The sequence below is a fragment of the Schistocerca nitens genome, chromosome 12 (assembly GCF_023898315.1).
Source record: "Schistocerca nitens isolate TAMUIC-IGC-003100 chromosome 12, iqSchNite1.1, whole genome shotgun sequence".
In the NCBI taxonomy this organism is placed as follows: Eukaryota; Metazoa; Arthropoda; class Insecta; order Orthoptera; family Acrididae; genus Schistocerca; species Schistocerca nitens.
In genome coordinates, this window is record NC_064625.1 from 143,322,467 (window position 1) to 143,342,505 (window position 20,039).

General features: G+C 42.0%; 1 protein-coding gene across 1 annotated transcript in view; it reads right to left on the reverse strand.

The window, feature by feature from the left end:
• Positions 1-20,039, reverse strand: part of LOC126215075 (ras suppressor protein 1) — an 85,062-nt gene that overhangs the window by 58,517 nt on the left and 6,506 nt on the right. Inside the window, exons 2-3 of the mRNA XM_049941724.1 lie at positions 909-959; positions 683-803 (exon numbers count right to left, since the gene is read on the reverse strand). Of these exons, the coding sequence (XP_049797681.1) occupies positions 683-803; positions 909-959 (172 nt within the window). The remainder of the gene's footprint in view (positions 1-682; positions 804-908; positions 960-20,039) is intronic.

Genomic DNA, 20,039 nt, shown 5'->3' on the forward strand with positions numbered 1-20,039 from the left:
GTTTCCTCGCATTTATCTGCATGTCCCATGGACCATAACTGTGAGCTCCTGCTATGATGTGGAATATGTCAGTTAGTTTACAAAAGTGATGTACACTCCCAGTACAGAATGCCCCCCCCCCCTCCCTGCGCACGCACTCACACACACACACACACACACACACACACACACACACACACACAGAGAGAGAGAGATAATGCCCTCCCCCCCCCCTCCCTGCGCACGCATGTCACGCACACACACACACACACACACACACACACACACACACACACAGAGATAATGCCCTCCCCCCCCTCCCTGCACACGCATGCACACACACACACGCACACACACACACACACACACACACACATTCATAACAGTTCTACACTTTCAGAAATTCATATACGCGGTATAATGATTTGCCAAGTATAATGACTGGTTGAAAGGTATGACTTCAATTTGTGTTTGAAGTTGATTTTATTATTCATTAGATTCTTTACATGTCTGGATAAGTGGTCAACGATTTTTGTGTAGCTGAATGTGTGACTCCTTTCTGTGCCACGTTGAAAACTGAGTGATAAGTAGTGTAAAAATTTCTCCAAACTATATATATTGATCATTATTTCTCATACTTAGGTATGTTGTTGCTTTTTGAACTGCGATTGTTCATAACAACATGGAACGTGAAAGAACTTACCCCACATTCAAAATTCTCAGTTTTGGCATTGAAGATAAGGATGTTGGCAATTCCTCAATTTGATTGTTGAATAAATTTAGGATTTCCAGATTAACCATATTTGCTAAGCCTGGAGGTACAGCTGCAACGTAAGAAATAACAAAAGAAGATTTTTAGTTACTGCCATATGCTTACTAAAAAAAATTAAAACAGAATAAAGGCAAATACAGAAAGTAATCGTAAGTACCTTGAATTTTGTTATGGCTGAGAGTCAGTCTCGTGATGTTTACCATATTAACTGCAACATCAAAAATAAATAATATCTATTACTACAATTAATTTGCATGAATTATTAGAGTATATATTTAAAAATGTTAACATGTTGATTGGGTTGTAATTAGATGGGAATAGATTTTCTAATGTGTAGATAAAGTAGTATTTTATATGCTGATGATGAAGTTATTGTCCAACATACAGAAGATAATTCACACAATGGGATATAAACCTTAAATATAACTCAAGAACATTGACTGATAATGTCTCCACATAAATGGAAAGTAATTGTATTTCTGTAAATAAGCTATACACAACTGCAACCAGTCACTGGTTGCAGTTGTGTATAACTTATTTACATTCAATATACAGTCACGGTTCTAAAATATCTGTAATGGATAAGCATAATTGTATTTCTTCAGAAAAACATGATAAGATCCAAAATTGAGATAAGTACTGGGGCAGTAGCTCACATGTGACATAGCCTCAACAACAGATCACAACATAGTAATAAAACTTCGCAAATTTAAACATACGTGTATCTAGAACAATTTGTACAACTCTGAAATTTAAAACCAGAATGGGAACAAAACTGAAGCTTTATAAAACCACGGCGAAACCAGTAATATTATACCGAACAGAGATATGGGTATTTTCAAAGAAAGACACAGGGGAAATTACGTTAGTCGAGGTGAAATTTTGTCAAGGCAGTCGAAGGATGCATACTGATAGACAAAATATGAAATACACAAATAAGATGAGAGCTACAGATCCTTTATTTGGGAAGTAATATTAAAAAACAAAGTCAACTGGTGTAACCATTTACCAAAAATGCACCAAAATCATCTGTCTAGAATCGCCTCAGATTGCAAGCTCAATGGACTATGACGTGCCTGAAGTCTGAGGACAACATGGTTTCTGGAAGAGATTGGGCAGCCTTCTCCACAAAGGGAAGATGGAGATAATGATGATGACAATGACTACTTTAACAAGCGGTATTATACACTGTACAGTCACATCAATGTGATTACCTGTCAAAAGCGTGAATTATCACGCTTTACAGTGAGGACCACAGCAAGATGTGCAAGAAGGCACTCAATGGTTTTCTGGAAGTTACTGACAGGGTTGTGGTACCGTGCCAACTATAGCACCGCAGCCAGCTGTACTACGTTTCTCGGCACAAACAGACCGATCGAGGTAGTCCCACAGATTGTTGGTTAGTTTTAAATCTGGAGAGTTTGGTGGTCAGGAGAGTAAGGAATTCTCATGCTGGTGCTCTTCAGACCACACATGTACATTGCGAGCTGTTTAACCTGTGGCACTGTCCTGCTGGTAGATGCCATTGTGCTCAGAAAAAACAAACCACATTTAGGGGTGGACACGGTGTCCCAGGATGGATGCAGACTTATGTTGATCCACTGCGCCTTACAGATTGACGAGATCACCCGGGGAATGATATGAAAACATTCCCCACACCATAACAGTCAATACCATCACTGCACGATAGCGATGGAAATGTTACAGATGGTGGTGTCACTAAAGTGTAGTTACTAAATACAGTTTTCTGTAATTCCTTCACGAAAGAAGACGAAGTAAATATTCCAGAATTCAAAACCAGAACAGCTGTTGGCATGAGTGACATAAAAGTAGATGTCTTAGGTGTTGCAAAACAACTCAAATCACTTAAGAAAGGCAAGCCTTCCGGCCCAGATGGTATACCAATCAGGATCCTTTCAGAGTATGCAGACACAATAGCGCCTTTCTTACCAATCATAAACAACTGCTCACTTGACGAAAGGTCTGTTCCTAAAGACTGGAAAATAACACAGGTCACACCAATATTCAAAAAGGAAATAGGAGTAACCCATTGAATTACAGACCCATATCACTGACCTCAATTTTGAGTAGGATTTTGGGCATATACTGTACTCGAACATTATGAATCACCTTGAAGAAAATGACTTACTGATGCATAAGCAACACGGATTCAGAAAATATCGATCTTGTGCTGCGCAGCTAGCTCTTTATTCCCACAAAGTGATGAGTGCTGTCAACAAGGGATCTCAGATCGATTCCATATTCCTAGATTTCCAGAAGGCTTTTGATACCGTTCCTCACAAGCGACTATTAACCAAATTGCGTACATATGGAGTATAGTCTCAGTTGTGTGACTGTATCCTCTCAGAGAGGTCACAGTTCATAGTGATAGAAGGTAAATCATCGAGTAGAATAGAAGTGATATCTGGCATTCTGCAAGGTAGTGTCATAGGCCCTCTGCTGTTCCTGATTTACATAAATGAGTTAGGTGATAATCTGAGCAGCCCCCTTATATTGTTTGCAGATGACGCTGCAATTTACCTTCTAGTAAAATCATCTAACGATCAGTTCCAATTACTAAATGATCTAGAGAGAATTTGTGTATGGTGTGAATAGTGGCAATTGGCACTAAACAAAGAAAAGTGCAAGGTCATCCACATGGGCACTAAAAGAAATCCGATAAATTTAGGGTATACTATAAATCGCACAAATCTAAGGGCTCTCAATTCGACTACATACCTAGGAAAGACCACATAGATAATATTGTGGGGAAGGCGAAACAAAGACTGCGCTTTGTTGACAGAATACTTAAAAGATGCGACAAACCCACCAAAGAGACAACCTACATTACACTTGTCCGTCCTCTGCAGGAATATTGCTGCGCGGTGTGTGATCCTTACCAGGTAGGATTGACGGAAGACAAATGCACAGAAGGGCAGCCCGTTTCGTGTTATCGTGCAGTAGGTGTGAGAGCGTCACTGATATGATACGCGAGTTGGGGTCGAAGTCACCGAAACAGATCTATTTACGAAATTTCAATCACCAACTTTCTCTTCGGAATGCGAAAATATTTTGTTGACACCCACCTACGTAGGCAGAAATGATCATCATAATAAAATAAGAGAAATCAGAGATCGAACGGAAAGACTTAGGTGTTCCTATTTTCCACGGGCCATTCGAGAGTGGAATGGTAGAGAAGTAGTAAGAAAATGGTTCGATGAACCCTCTGCCGGGCACTTAAGTGTGAATTGCAGAGTAACCATGTAGATGTAGATAATGCTCCCTTCTCCAGCCTGAATGCTTCTGATGATTGTTGCCAGGGTGCTTGCTTACCTACTCGCCAACGGCCATTTGTCTGATGAAGTGCAAAACGTGACTCATCTGAAAAGGCCACCTGTTTCCACTCAATGGATGTCCGGTTCCAGTATTAATGTGCAAATTCCAGCCTCCATTGCTGATGAACAGCAGTCAGTATTGGTGCACGAACCAGCAGGCACCTGCTGCAGAGGCCCATAAGTGGTAACATTTGCTGAACGGTCATTGAGGAGACACTGTTTGTAGCACCCAGGTTCAACTGTTGCTCAACAGTTGCATGTCTCCAGAATGAGATTTTCACTCTACAGCGGAGTGTGCACTGATATGAAACTTCCTGGCAGATTAAAACTGTGTGCCGGACCGAGACTCGAACTCGGGACCTTTGCCTTGCACAGGCAAGTGCTCTACCGACTGAGCTACCCGAGCACGACTCACGCCCCATCCTCACAGCCTTACTTCTGCCAGTACCTCGTCTCCTACCTTCCAAACTTCACAGAAGCTCTCCTGCGAACCTTGCTGAACTAGCACACCTGAAAGAAAGGATATTGCAGAGACATGGCTTATTCACAGGATGGGGGATGTTTCCAGAATGAGATTTCCACTCTGCAGCGGAGTGTGCGCTGATATGAAACTTCCTGGCAGATTAAAACCGGACCTTTCACTTTCGCGGGCAAGTGCTCTACCAACTGAGCTACCCGAGCACGACTCGCGCCCCGTCCTCACAGCTTTACTTCTGCCAGTTCGCAGGAAAGCTTCTGTAAATTTTGGAAGGTAGGAGACGATGTACTGGCAGAAGTAAAGCTATGAGGACGGGGCGTGAGTCGTGCTCGGGTAGCGCAGTCGGTAGAGCACCTGCCCGCAAAAGGCGAAGGTCCCGAGTTCGAGTCTCGGTCTGGCACACAGTTTTAATCTGCCAGGAAGTTTCAGTTGCACATCTGTTTGCCAATACACATTTCCACAGCCATCATTCAGCCCTCTTATCGGTGGCAAAATACGAAGCACAGTTGCCTCTATGCCAGTTTTGGACAGCATCATTTTGCCTTGCACAGTATACTTTAACCACAGTGGGACATGAAAAATTTACAAACTTTGTCATTTCGGAAATGCTTCCATCCTTGGCCCAAAGCCAATGATCGTGCCTGTACGAATGTCAGATAAATCACTCCATTTCCACATTACGACAACAACTGTACTGTTGTCCGTATCCACCTGACACGCTTTGTATACCCCCAGCATTTCATATGTGTGGGTGTGTGTATTATGTATTGAACCAGGGACCTAGAAAAGACGGGAGAGGCTTCGTTCCGCCGTAGCCTTCAGTGGTTCACAACCCCACAACAGGCCACAGCAGTCCACCCACCCCACCGTCGCCCCACTCTGAACTAATTACGGTGTACGCGTACACGGAGACAGTGTTTGTGCAGTAATTGCTGACAGTGTAACTGAGGCGGAATAAGGGGAACTGGTCCGCATTTGCTGGGGCAGATGGAAAACTGCCTTAAAAACCATCCACAGGCTGGCCGACCCACCGGACCTCGACACTAATCTGCCGGGTGGATTGGTGCTGGGGACCGGCACGCCTTCCTGCTCGGGAAGCAGTGCTTTAGACTGTGCGGCTAGGCGTGAGGGCACATCTGTGAGTGGTTATTGCAACTTGAAGTTTGTTTTGAATATCACAGAGCTGTACCAGGCATGTTACTGCAGGAGGTGATACCCCTTTGCCTTCCTCTGACCACTGAACTGACTCACCCAGTCAGTTATAGGGGGGACCTCTAGTTTAATGTGAACTTAGGACCATGGTGAACTCAACTTTTTTTACAACAACAAACATTGGCTGGGTTGAAAGAAGTGACTTTAGAAATGACCACAGATCATTATGAGACAGAATTGCTGGTAAGTATGTACTGGAAGGAGGTGAAACACGAGGCGTATTTTTAAAGTAAGGTCCATTTGAATATAAGTACACAATGAAAAGTTATTTCAAAAAAGTAAATTTATTTTCGGAAAGTACATACTTCACTCTATTTTTTGACATAGTTGCAAAGTTTGTTCAAAGACGTATCATACCTCTCAACCAATTTTAAAATATCCTCTTTATAAAAACTTGCCACCTGCTCCAATAACCAAGAGTTCCCACAGAGGTGTTGTTTGAGGTGCAGGAACAGATGGTAAACGGTCGCAGGACTGTATGGTGGGTGGTCTAAAACTCCCCAGCCAAAACTGTCCAATAAATTGTGGGTCTCACTTGCAGTGTCAGGTTTTGCATTGTCACGGAGAAGGACACTTCCCTTTGTCAGCATGCTGCATCTTTTGTTTCGAATCGCTCTGCGTAGCTTTCTCATGGTTTGGCAGTATGCTTCTGCATTGATAGTGACTCCTTACTGCATGAAGTCGACCGATAAAACACCGTGCCTATCCCAAAACACTAACACCACGATTTTGCACTGGGACAGAGTCTGCTTGGCCTTCACCTTTACAGGCGAGTGTGTGTGTCTCCATTCCATGCTCTGTTGCTTCGATTCAGGCGCGATATGCGAAACCCACGTTTCGTCTCCAGTTGCGATCTGACTCAAAAAGCCGTCAGCTTCTTCGTGATAACGAGTCGAGAACTTTATCGCACACTCAAATCTCCTCTGTTAGGAGTTTCGGGAGCACAGTTTCCTAAACTTTAGGCATTCAGAAACAATTTTGTAAATCAGTGATCTTGACACGTCAGGAAATTCGTTTGGGAGACCTGTTATTGTGAAGCACCTGTTCTCACAAATCCTCGCTTCAACTGAAGCCACCAAATCGTCTGTAATCAAAGAAGGGCGACCGGAGTGGTCTTCATCATGTCACAGCCACCTTTGAATTCTCATACCCACTTATGCACTTTGCTTTCACTCATACACTTTGCAAATCTGTTGATGAATTTCTGCAGCAGACAGGTTCCTCAATGACAAGAACTGTATCACTGAGCGAACCTCACACGCAGCTTAAACATTTTGAAAACACAGAACAGAACCATACAGGTTAGCTACAGAGCTGAAACTGAGCACAGTTGTTCCCGACACATGCCGGAACACGACGCACGCGCTCGTTGCGGTATGTGCGTGAACTACTAGTGTCTACACCAAAATGGCCCTTACTTAAACACTCGCCTTGTATTTGGTGCTGCTGATACACACATATAAAAGTACACAGCAGCATCCCATGTTTGGGACAGAAAGAGGTATGCGGCAGGTGATTCAGACTCCACAATAAGAAAGAGACATCTACTGTTAGAATGACGCAACTAGGAGACTGAGATTTACATCCACATTTATATCATACTCCACAAGCCACATAACTGTGTGTAGCAGGGGGTACTTACAGTACCACTAAATGATTCTCTCTTCCCAATTCCATTTGCAAATGGTGTATGGGAAGAATGGTTGTCTCAAAGTTTCCGTATTAGCTGTAATTTCTCGAATTTTCTTGTCTGGGTGATTTCGTAAGATGTATTTGGGGATAAGTAATATGTTGTCTGACTGTTCTTGGTAAGTTCTCTTGTGAAATTTCAGTAGTAAACCTCTCCTTGATGCACAAGACTTCTCTTGTAGCACCTACCACTGGAGTTTGTGGAGCAACTCCATAATGCTGTCGCACTGACCAAATGATCCCGTGACGAAGCGTGCTGCTCTTTGTTGATCTCCTCTATCTCTTCTATCAGTCCAACATGGTATGGGTACCAGATTGGTCAACAATATTCAAGAATTGGTCAAGGAAACACACTGCAAGCTACTTCCTATGTGGACGAGTTACAATCTTTAACATTCTTCCTACGAATCTCAGTCTGGCATCTGCTTTCCCCACAATTCGTTTTATACGGTCATTCCACTTAATGTCGCTATGGATAGTTACTCACAGATACTTTACAGTAGATGCTGTTTCCAGCAATTCTGTTACAGTACTGGGTTTCTGTCCCTATGTATGCGCAATATGTTACATTTCTTTATGTTCAGGGTCAACTGCCACAGCCTGCACCATTCATCAATCCTCTGTAGGTCATTCTGAAAACTGATACTGCCTTCTGGCATTGCTACTTTCTTATAGACAACTGGAACATATACGAGCATTTTTAAAGAGATTCTGGCACTTTCCACTAGATCATTTATACACATTATAATCAATAACAGTCTTGTCATGCTTCCTTGGGGTACTCTGAGGATTATCTTTGATCTGTTGATTTTCCTCCCCCGTGAACCGTGGACCTTGCCGTTGGTGTGGAGGCTTGTGTGCCTCAGTGATACAGATGGCCGTACCGTAGGTGCAACCACAACGGAGGGATATCTGTTGAGAGGCCAGACAAACATGTGGGTCCTGAAAAGGGGCAGCAGCCTTTTCAGTAGTTGCAGGGGCAACAGTCTGGATGATTGACTGATCTGGCCTTGTAACACTAACCAAAACGGCCTTTCTGTGCTGGTACTTCGAACGGCTGAAAGTAAGGGGAAACTACAGCTGTAATTTTCCTGAGGGCATGCAGCTTTACTGTATGGTTAAATGATGATGGCGTCCTCTTGGGTAAAATATTCCGGACGTAAAATAGTCCCCCATTCGGATCTCCGGGTGGGGACTACTCAGGAGATCGTTATCAGGAGAAAGAAAACTGGCGTCCTATGGAACGGAGCGTGGAATGTCAGATCCCTTAATCGGGCAGGTAGGTTAGAAAATTTAAAAAGGAAATGGATAGGTTAAAGTTAGATATAGTGGGAATTAGTAAAGTTCGGTGGCAGGAGGAACAAGACTTCTGGTTAGGTGAATACAGGGTTATAAATAAAAATCAAATAGGGGTAATGCAGAAGTAGGCATAATAATGAATAATAAAATAGGAATGCGGGTAAGCTGCTACAAACAGCATAGTGAACGCATTATTGTGGCCAAGATAGACACAAAGCCCATGCCTACCACAGTAGTACAAGTTTATATGCCAACTAGCTCTGCAGATGATGAAGAAATTGATGAAATGTAGGTTGAGATAAAAGAAATTATTCAGGTAGTGAAGGGAGACGAAAATTTAATAGTCATGGGTGACTGGAATTCGAGAGTAGGAAAAGGGAGAGAAGGAAACATAGGTGAATATGGATTGGGGGTAAGAAATGAAAGAGGAAGCCGTCTGGTAGAATTTTGCACAGAGCATAACTTAATCATAGCTAACACTTGGTTCAAGAATCATAAAAGAAGGTCGTATACATGGAAGAATCGTGGAGATACTAGAAAGTATCAGATAGAGTATATAATGGTAAGACAGAGATTTAGGAACCAGGTTTTAAATTGTAAGACATTTCCAGGGGCAGATGTGGGCTCTGACCACAATCTATTGGTTATAAACTGTAGATTACAACTGAAGAAAGTGCAAAAATGTGGGAATTTAAGGAGATGGGACCTGGATAAACTGACTAAACCAGAGGTTGTACAGAGTTTCAGGGAGAGCATAAGGGAACAATTAACAGGAATGGGGGAAAAAAATACAGTAGAAGAAGAATGGGTAGCTTTGAGGGATGAAGTAGTGAAGGCACCAGAGGATCAAGTAGGTAAAAAGACGAGGGCTAGTAGAAATCCTTGGGTAACAGAAGAAATATTGAATTTAACTGATGAAAGGAGAAAATATAAAAATGCAGTAAATGAAGCAGGCAAAAAGGAATACAAATGTCTCAAAAATGAGATCGACAGGAAGTGCAAAATGGCTAAGCAGGGATGGCTAGAGGACAAATGTAAGGATGTAGAGGTTTATCTCACTAGGGGTAAGATAGATACTGCCTACAGGAAAATTAAAGAGACCTTTGGAGAAAAGAGAACCACTTGTAAGAATATCAAAAGTTCAGATGGAAACCCAGTTCTAAGCAAAGTAGGGAAAGCAGAAAGGTGGAAGGAGTATATAGAGGGTCTGTACAAGTGTGATGTGCTTGTGGACAATATTATGGAAATGCCAGAGGATGTAGACGAAAATGAAATGGGAGATATGATACTGTGTGAAGAGTTTGACAGAGCACTGAAAGAACTAAGCCAAAACAAGGCCCCAGGAGTAGATAACATTCCATTAGAACTACTGATAGCTTTGGGAGAGCCAGCCCTGACAAAACTCTACCATCCGGTGAGCAAGATGTACGAAACAGGCGAAATACCCTCAGACTTCAAGAAGAATATAATAATTCCAATCCCAAAGAAAGCAGATGTTGACAGATGTGAAAATTACCGAACTATCAGTTTAATAAGTCACAGCTGCAAAATACTAACGCGAATTCTTTTCAGACGAATGGAAAAACTAGTAGAAGCCGGCCTTGGGGAAGATCAGTTTGGATTCCGTAGAAATATGGGAACACGTGAGGCAATACTGACCCTACGACTTATCTTAGAAGCTAGATTAAGGAAAGGCAAACCTACGTTTCTAGCATTTGTAGACTTAGAGAAAGCTTTTGACAATGTTGACTGGAATACTCTCTTTCAAATTCTGAAGTTGGCAGGGGTAAAATACAGGGAGTGAAAGGCTATTTACAATTTGTACAGAAACCAGATGGCAGTAATAAGAGCCAAGGGACATCAAAGGAAAGCAGTGGTTGGGAAGGGAGTGAGACAGGGTTCTAGTCTCTCCCCGGTGTTATTCAATCTGTATATTGAGCAAGCAGTGAAGGAAACAAAAGTAAAATTCGGAGTAGGTATTAAAATCCATGGAGAAGAAATAAAAACGTTGAGGTTTGCCGATGACATTGTAATTCTGTCAGAAACAGCCAAGGACTTGGAAGAGCAGTTGAACGGAAGGGACAGTGTCTTGAAAGGAGGATATAAGATGAACATCAACAAAAGCAAAACGAGGATAATGGAATGTAGTCAAATTAAATGCTGAGGGAATTAGATTAGGAAATGAGACACTTAAAGTAGTAAAGGAGTTTTGCTATTTGGGGAGCAAAATAACTGATGATGGTTGAAGTAGAGAGGATATAAAATGTAGACTGGCAATGGCAAGGAAAGCATTTCTGAAGAAGAGAAATTTGTTAACATTGAGTATAGATTTAAGTGTCAGGAAGTCGTTTCTGAAAGTATTTGTATGGACGATAAGTAGTTTGGACAAGAAGAGAATAGAAGCTTTCGAAATGTGGTGCTACAGAAGAATGCTGAAGATTAGATGGGTAGATCACGTAACTAATGAGGAGGTATTGAATAGAATTGGGGAGAAGAGGAGTTTGTGGCACAACTTGACATGAAGAAGGGACCGGTTGGTAGGATATGTTCTGAGGCATCGAGGGATCACAAATTTAGTATTGGAGGGCAGTGTGGAGGGTAAAAATCGTAGAGGGAGACCAAGAGGTGAATACACTAAGCAGATTCAGAAGGATGTAGACTGCAGTAGGTACTGGGAGATGAAGAACCTTGGACAGGATAGAGTAGCATGGAGAGCTGCATCAAACCAATCTCTGGACTGACGACCACAACAACAACAACTGTTGATTTTGTGCCATTAAGTATGACGTGTTGAGTTCTATCTTTATGGAAGTCTGGTATCCAGTTATAAATCCGGTTTGACAGTCAGTAGGCTCATATTTCTTTCACTAAACGGCAGTGCGGGATGGTGTCAAATGCCTTCCTGAAATCAAGAACCACCGCATCAACATGAGTGCCATTGTCTACAGCACTACAGATCTTACAGAAGACCAGAGCAAGCAGAATTTCATAAGATCTCTGCAGAACCTATGTTGATTTTCTGAAATTGAATGTTCCACAAATCTAGCTCCAACTACCATTCCACAATTCCAGCCACGCTGCCATAATCACCTCGGGGACCTTTTCACATGACTCACCTGAGTCAAATGACAGTCTATCAATGCATTGCCATTTCATACTTTGTGTACATGATACTACCACCATCTGTAAGTGTGCATATTGCTGTCCCACGACTTTTGCCACCACAGTGAAAGTGGCTTTGAGAAAAAACGGATCACTATCATGTGGTCGCTGATAACAAGCAAACTGGAAACTGTGAACCAGGTTGGCTGGTTGTGTTTTACTGTTTTGAGCATCTATGGAAAGTGTTTCAAGAATGATAGAATCACAAGTCAGCAGAGAGGCGTTTGGTGTCCACGCCTCATCACAAGAAGTAGGATAGGTGGTGATCGACATCTGCATTATATTCTGGAAGCCACCTGACTGCGTGTGGCTGAGGGTACCAGTGGTACCACGGTACCACTAACTGACTCCCCCCCCTTCACTGTACGGCTTACGAATGGCATATCAGAAGAATGAGGGTCGGTAAGCTTCTGTATAGGTTCTAGTTCCTACTCTGAGTTTTTCTGTGTAAATTGAAGAGCATATCATTGTGTGAGGCAACTTTCTAGGGGTAACATCCTGCCATCAGAAGTGCCACGTCACGTGTCTCCGATTAAGTCTTGTGGTAGCGAAGAGTGTATAGCTCTGACCAGTGTTTTAGAGCTTGCGTATTCATTTTCTGCAGTAGCTTATGTGTAAGCAAAGTTTCTAGTAAAAAGTAACTGTTGATACAACCATTTTCAGTGGAGAAATTTGTGTTTCAAGAGCTAGCAGAGGATCTTGTGCTCTTAGTCTACAGTGATAACTCTGCCGACTAGATTTTAGTTTTTCTTTATTCTCCTTGTTTATATTTTGTGTACATTAGAACCTCAGTAGCCCCAAAGTCAGTGGTTTTTTTTTTTTTTTTTTTTTTTTTTTTTGGTGTCTGTACTTCATCGGTTACTCCTTACTGCTTTGTTTCTATTTTTTAAGATCTTATTCTTTTCTTTTACACATACGCACACGGTACAATACGGATACGGTCTGTGTTGCTCCTTAGCAGACAAAAGGAGAACTGGCTGCTGTCTGTAATCAGGTGGAGGCTGAGCTGGCCATGGTCAACATGCTTCTGGCTACTGTCAAAAGCTGTGGTGACACCAGAGTGCCGATGACAAGAACCGAGACGCATTTGGTGCTATTGCAAACCCCTGGTTGTCTCTGCGTCTTCTGATACACGACATCTGACCAGTACGTCTGCACTTAAAAAAGCGAGTGGCGGACAGTGGTGAGTTCGTATGTCACCGGATGGAAGGTGAAAGTGGCAGTGGGGCACACATCTGGCTCCTTACCTCCTAACAACAGGTAAAGATGCCACCCCGTATTGACGATACTTATTAGCAAGCACGAGATGCCTCTTCTATTGGGCCAGTGGCTGATTTTTCTGCCCAGTCTGGACATCTGCACAGTGGAAGTATGTTAATGTTCCAACGTTACGCATGCAGAGTGGGAAAGAATGCCAGTGTGAAATCAGTATGTTTGTCAGAGGGTTTTGTCCTTGTGGAGGAGGACTTGCCTGCCGGTGGCTACAGAGTGCACTGGGTGCGACCAGCTGCAAATAGTGGCTCACGTTGACACTAATGACACCTGCTGCACGTGTTCTGAGGCCATCCTTAGTTCCTTTTGGCAGACGGCTGATTCGGTGAAAGCAACTAACATTTCATGCGAGGTGCACCAGAGGCTCAGACTATTTTCAGTGGTATCAGATGCGAATTTCTTGACCTCCACTACCTGACGGAGATTGGTTGGTTGGTTTGGGGAAGGAGACCAGACAGCGTGGTCATCGGTCTCATCTTTAGGGAAGGATGGGGAAGGAAGTCGGCCGTGCCCTTTCAGAGGAACCATCCTGGCATTTGCCTGGAGTGACCTGACGGAGAATTTCAGGGTTCCACTTAATAGGTCAGGCATGCGTTACACACAGGGAAAGCCTACTAGAGTAACGGAGTACATGGTGTATGCATGTTCATGGTTTGGGTTTTTTTTTTTTTTTGTTAGAAAAACCCCACTTGTGATCAAAACTTAACTGCCTGCCAAAATCAAAGATACATCAGCCAATATGTTCTCAGAGACTGCTTGCCCTCACAGATTGGCAATACAAAAGGTTAATATAATATTAGTAAACTGCAGGAGAATTCAATGAAAGGTCTCAGAATTAGTATAACTTTTTGAAGGTTATAATGCTCGTTTAGTATCAGAAACAGAAAATCTGTATGGTGGGAAAACTCGCAACTGACTGTGAACAAAGAAAAGTGTGAAGTTATTCACATGAGTACTAAAAGAAATCCGTTAAATTTCGATTACACGATAAGTCACACAAATCTAGGAAGTAAATTCAACCAAATACTTGGGGATTACAATTACGAATAACCTAAATTGGAACAATCACGTAGATAATGTTGTGGGCAGAGCAAACCAAAGACTGTGATTCATTGGTAGAACATTTAGAAGGTGCAACAGATGTACTAAAGAGACTGCTTACACTACACTTGTCTGCCCTGTTCTGGAGTATTGCTGTGCCGTGTGGGATCCATATCAGGTGGGACTGAAAGATGATATTGAAAAAGTTCAAAGAAGAGCAGCTCGTTTCGTATTATTATGAAATAGGGGAGATAGTGCCACAGACATGATACGTGAATTGGAGTGGCAATCACTAAAACAAAGGCGTTTTTCGTTGCGACAGGATCTTCGAATGAAATTTAAATCGGCAGTTTTCTCCTCCGATTGTGAAAACATTCTATTAGCAGCCACCTACATAGGGAGAAATGATCATCGCAATAAAATAAGAGAAATCAGGACTCACAGAGAGAAATTTAAGTGCTCTTTTTTCCCTCATGCCATTTGAAAGTGGAACAGTAGAGAGACAGCTTGAAGGTAGTTCATTGAACCCTCTGCCAGGCACTCAATTGTGAATAGCAGAGTAATCATGTAGATGCAGATGTAGATGTAGATGAAGTTGATTGAAACAGGAAATGAACAACAACAAAATCCTAAGTTCAGATTGGAATATTTACCATAAGGCTAGATTAGTTGCCAATGGTGGTGGCATATTTATCATAGTAAACAATTTGATAATATCTAGTGAGATTATCACAGATTCTAAATGTGATTTAATGTGAGTAAAATTCAGCATCAGAGGTTGGTCAAAAATGGTAATCAGATGCTTTTATAGAGCCCTGGGTCAGGAGCCATAGTGGTAGAGCACTTCAGACAGAACTTCCAGAATAACATTAATAAGTTTCTGATTGTATTGTCATAGCAGGGTGTGACTTCAACTTCCCAGGTAGAGATTTGGAGACTCATCCTACAAAAACTGGTGCCAGAGAGAGGGGTTCATTGGAGATTATCCTGAATGTGTTGTTCGAAAACTACTTTGAGCAGATTATTAGAGAACCAACTCATGACGGTAATGTCTTAGAGCTCCTAGCAATAAACAGACCGAATCAGTTAACACGAAGGAAAATATCAGTGACTATAAGTCCATGATAGCAAGTTGACCATGGCTTTTACAAGGAAAGATAACAAAGCTGGGAAAGTACTTTTACTTATCAAGACCGACAGGACACAAATTGCAGAGTATCTGTGTAATCGGCATCAAATCTTCAGTGCTGAGGAAAAAGATGTGGAGCACAAATGGAAAAAAATAATAAGTATCATTCAATATGCCAAGACAAGTATGTTCTCAGGAATGTGATAAGGGATGGGAAAGACCCATTGTGGTTTAATAGCTGTGTCAGGAAACTGCTATGTAAACAAAGAGAGTTTCATCATAGATTCAAGAGAAGTCAAAACTTAGCTGAAAAGAAGCTGAACAAGTAAAAGTAAGGAGAGCAATGTGAGAATCGCTCTATGATTTTGGGAGCAAAATTTTCTCAACAGATCTCAGTAAAACCACTAAGAGGTTTTGGTCTTATGTACAAATCAGTAAGTGGTTGAAAATCATCTATTTGGTCACTCAGTGACCATACAGGCACCAAATTGGAAGATAACAGAGAGAAGGCCGAAATACTGAATTCAGTCTTCCAAAACTGTTTTATTGTGGATGCTCTTCTATCACCTATGAATGTTGAAACAGCAGATATTGAAATAAAAGATCATGGAAATGGAACTACAATCACTTAGTAGTTGAAAGGCATCAGGATCAGATGAGATAGCTGAGGGATTCTACAATAATTATCTGAAAGAATTGGCTTCACTTCTAGCAGCATTTTAATATAGATTGCTGGAGCACTGAAGCATAGCACAGGTCATTCCATTTTCAAGAAGGAGCATGGGACAGATGCACATAATTATAGGCCTGTATCATTGACATCAATCTGTTGTAGAATTATGGAACATGTTTTATCCTCAAGAATGCAGATTTAAGTGTCCAGAGTATGCTGAGAATACCTAATTTCAGATATTAGCTCCCACCATGGACAATGCAGTGGCTGATGGACTTCACTTAAGGGGACCACACCATGGTTCAGGTCGAAAAAAATCGATTTTCAGTTTCCATCATATCTCGATACATTAAGGTTTTATTTAAGTACTCTGAAAGGATTTTGCTGAAATAAATTTTTTTGCGCAGTTAAAGAGCATTTTCCTATCAAGTGTGTTTATGTGCCACACCCACTTTTCTGTCACCCACTTTCAACCCACCCATTGTCAACTCTAAACCATATGGAGATGCCATTATTAGCAAAATAGAATGTGTAGGCCTTGCTGAAAAACGTTTGGGAACAAGGCTGAGAAAACTAACTGTTGATACGAGAGGAAAAAAATTAGAAGATGGAAAATTGTTGAGCGGACAGGGTCGGTTAACTAAAACTGAAATAGAAAACTTGCAGGTATACTATGGGGAGCCATGTCATGGATTGTGTCCAGCAGGAGAAAATTCGTGGTGCAAATACAATAGGGCTCAGGCAACTGGAGAATCTTACTCTCACCAGCATTCTCTTCCTGCTGCTGTTATGACAGCAATTAAATCTATTTTCAGAGACTTGGCTCATCCTGACTTTCTAAGGAAATGTCTGCATGGGCAGACACAGAACCCGAATGAATGTTTCAACAGCATAATTTGGAACCGCCTTCCTAAAACTGTATTTGTAGGCATGCATACAATGAAACTAGGAGTTCACGATGCTGTTATTACATTCAATTGCGGTAATATTGGAAAGAATTGGGTACTGAAAAAGCTGGGAATTAAACCTGGTGAAAATATGATCACTGGGCTGCAAAACAGAGATAAAATGAGGATAGCCAATGCAGACAGGTCTGCATCTAATATGGCCAAGAAAGCAAGGCAAACACCCAGGAAGGTGAAAAAGAAGCTGGAAGACCTGCTAGAGACCAAAGAAGGGCCATCATATGCAGCAAGACAGTTTTAATTAACTGTAAGTAACAAATTTCGAAAGTTTTTTCTGTAAAGTCAATTTCCCGCAAACTAAAATTTTCAGTACATATGCCCTATTATATCAGAAACTATCATAGATAAATGAATGAAATTTTCAGAGACTCTGAATAACATAAAAAGCCACCTCTGATACTACATTCATTAATATTCCCTCATTAGGAAGTTCACAAAAAAATATTTTCTGCAGAAAAAACTTAATATTTTTTGTTAATAAATTTAAAAAAGTATTTCTTAAAAACTATAAAATGGATAAAGTAGATTTTAGTACAGTTGACTCTATTAGCATCATGTAACATACAGTAAAAATATTAAGGTCCTGCATCAAATAGTTTTTTCAGAAATGGGTCAAATACTTGCCTAAATTAACATGGGTTAGATAGGCAGGGTGTGGTCCCCTTAATGATCAAGAGCAGTGGCATTTGCATACGGTTGTGTGTTGACAGAGAAACAACACTGTGTGAAATAACTGCAGAAATCAATGTCGGACACACAATGAACATATCCATTATGATAGTGCAGCAAAATCTGGCACCAATGGGCTAGGGCAATTGCTTTCAGAACAACACCAACTGCAGCACCTCTCCTGGGCTCGTGACCGTATCGGTCGGACCCTCGACGACTGGAAAACAGTGACCTGGTCAGGTGATCCCGATTTCAGTTGGTAAGAGCTGGTGGTAGGGTTTGAGTATGGCACGGACTTCGTGAAGCTGTGGACCCGAGTTGTCAACAAGGCACTGTGCAAGCTGGTGGAGGCTCCATAATGGTGTGGACTGCGTTTACATGGAATGTCCAGTTCTGGACCCTCTGGTCCAACTGAACAGATCACTGAGTGGAAATGGTTATGTTTGGCTACTTACAAGGGAACCTCCCCATCGCACCCCCCTCAGATTTAGTTATAATTTGGCACAGTGGATAGGCCTTGAAAAACTGAACACAGATCAGTCGAGAAAACAGGAAGAAGTTGTGTGGAACTATGAAAAAATAAACAAAATATACAAACTGAGTAGTCCATGGGCAACATAGGCAACATTAAGGATAATTTGGGCCCAGGAGCGCCATGGTCCCATGGTTAGCGTGAGCAGCTGCCGAGCAAGAGGTCCTTGGTTCAAGTCTACCCTCGAGCGAAAAGTTTACTTACTTTATTTTTGCAAAGTTATGATCTGTCCGTTCGTTCATCGACGTCTCTGTTCACTGTAATAAGTTTAGTGTCTGTGTTTTGCGACCGCACCGCAAAACCATGCGATTAGACGAAAGGACGTGCCACTCCAATGGGAACCGAAAACATTTGATCCAGGAAAACACGTCTGATATATTCTATACGACACTGGTGACAGCATGTGCGTCACATGACAGGAATATGTTGTCGACCCACCCAACTTGCACAATTGGCGAATGGGTAAAAAGATTCTTCTACCTTGCCCGATTTAGGTTTTCTTGTGGATGTGATAATCACTCCCAAAAAAGTGATGAAAACATAAGAGTGTGTCACATAAACTGCAACAAATGAATGCAACAGTTTCACAGTCGCACAGTTTTCTCTGTGCTCTGTCAAAACATATGTTTTTCACGTTTTCAAATTTTTCCGTGTGTAGGCCGTCAAATCCTAGATATGGCCAAGCAAATCTGAACATGTCCCGGAATTTTGGAGAGCGAAATTGATTATGGGTGAGTACCTGAACTCTGATAATTGTCTGAAAATAAAAAGTTAAAATTTTGTACTGGAGGGAAGACTTGAACCAAGGACCTCTTGTTCTGCAGCTGCTCACACTAACCACGGGACCACGGCGCTCCTGAGCTCACATTAGCCTTGATGTTGCCTATGTTGCCCATGGACTACTCAGTTTGTATATTTTGCTTATTTTTTCATAGTTCCACACAACTTCTTCCTGTTTTCTCGATTGATATGTGTTCAGTTTTTCAAGGCCTATCCACTGTGCCAAATTATAACTAAATCTGAGGGGGGTGCGATGGGGAGGTTCCCTTGTTAGAAACCATTTGCAGCCAAACAAAGATGAAATTTTTACGGATGACAATGCACCATGTCAGAATTGGTTTGAAGAACATTCTACACAATTCCAGGGAATGAATTGACTACCCAGATTGCCCAACATGAATCCCATCAAAGATTTATGGGACATAATCTAGAGGTCAACTGCTGCACTACATCGGGCAAAAGGAGGTCCGACGTGATATTGGGAGTTACCACACGACTTGACAGCTCAGTGTATGTCAGGTGATTTCCCCATTTGTAGCTCTTCTCGTCAGCCACTTACTTACTTTCCTTACCGCATCACGTGCCCACAGTGCTGCCGGACAGCATTCTGTCTCACAGGGAGCAGTGGCCGTAAGACCTAGGTTCGTCAGCTTTAGTTAGGTTTCAGAATAAACTACCAGACATTCTACACACTCGTCTTCAATGAATTTCTCCACATCATTACAGCACTGGCTGCAATTCACAAATCATCTTTGCCGGCCACTGTGGCCGAGTCGTTCTAGGCGCTACGGTCCGGAACCGCGCTGCTGCTACGGTCGCAGGTTCGAATGCTACCTCGGGCACGGATGTGCGTGATGTCCTTAGGTTAGTTAGGTTTAAGCAGTTCTAAGTCTAGGGGACTGATGACCTCAAATGTTAAGTCGTATAGTGCTTAGAGCCATTTGAACCATTTGAACAAATCATCTTCACTCCAAGAAGCTCGATTCGTTTTCCAATTATAGGTATTTTGCATGACATATTTAACCTGCAAGTACGACACAGGTCATTTAGAC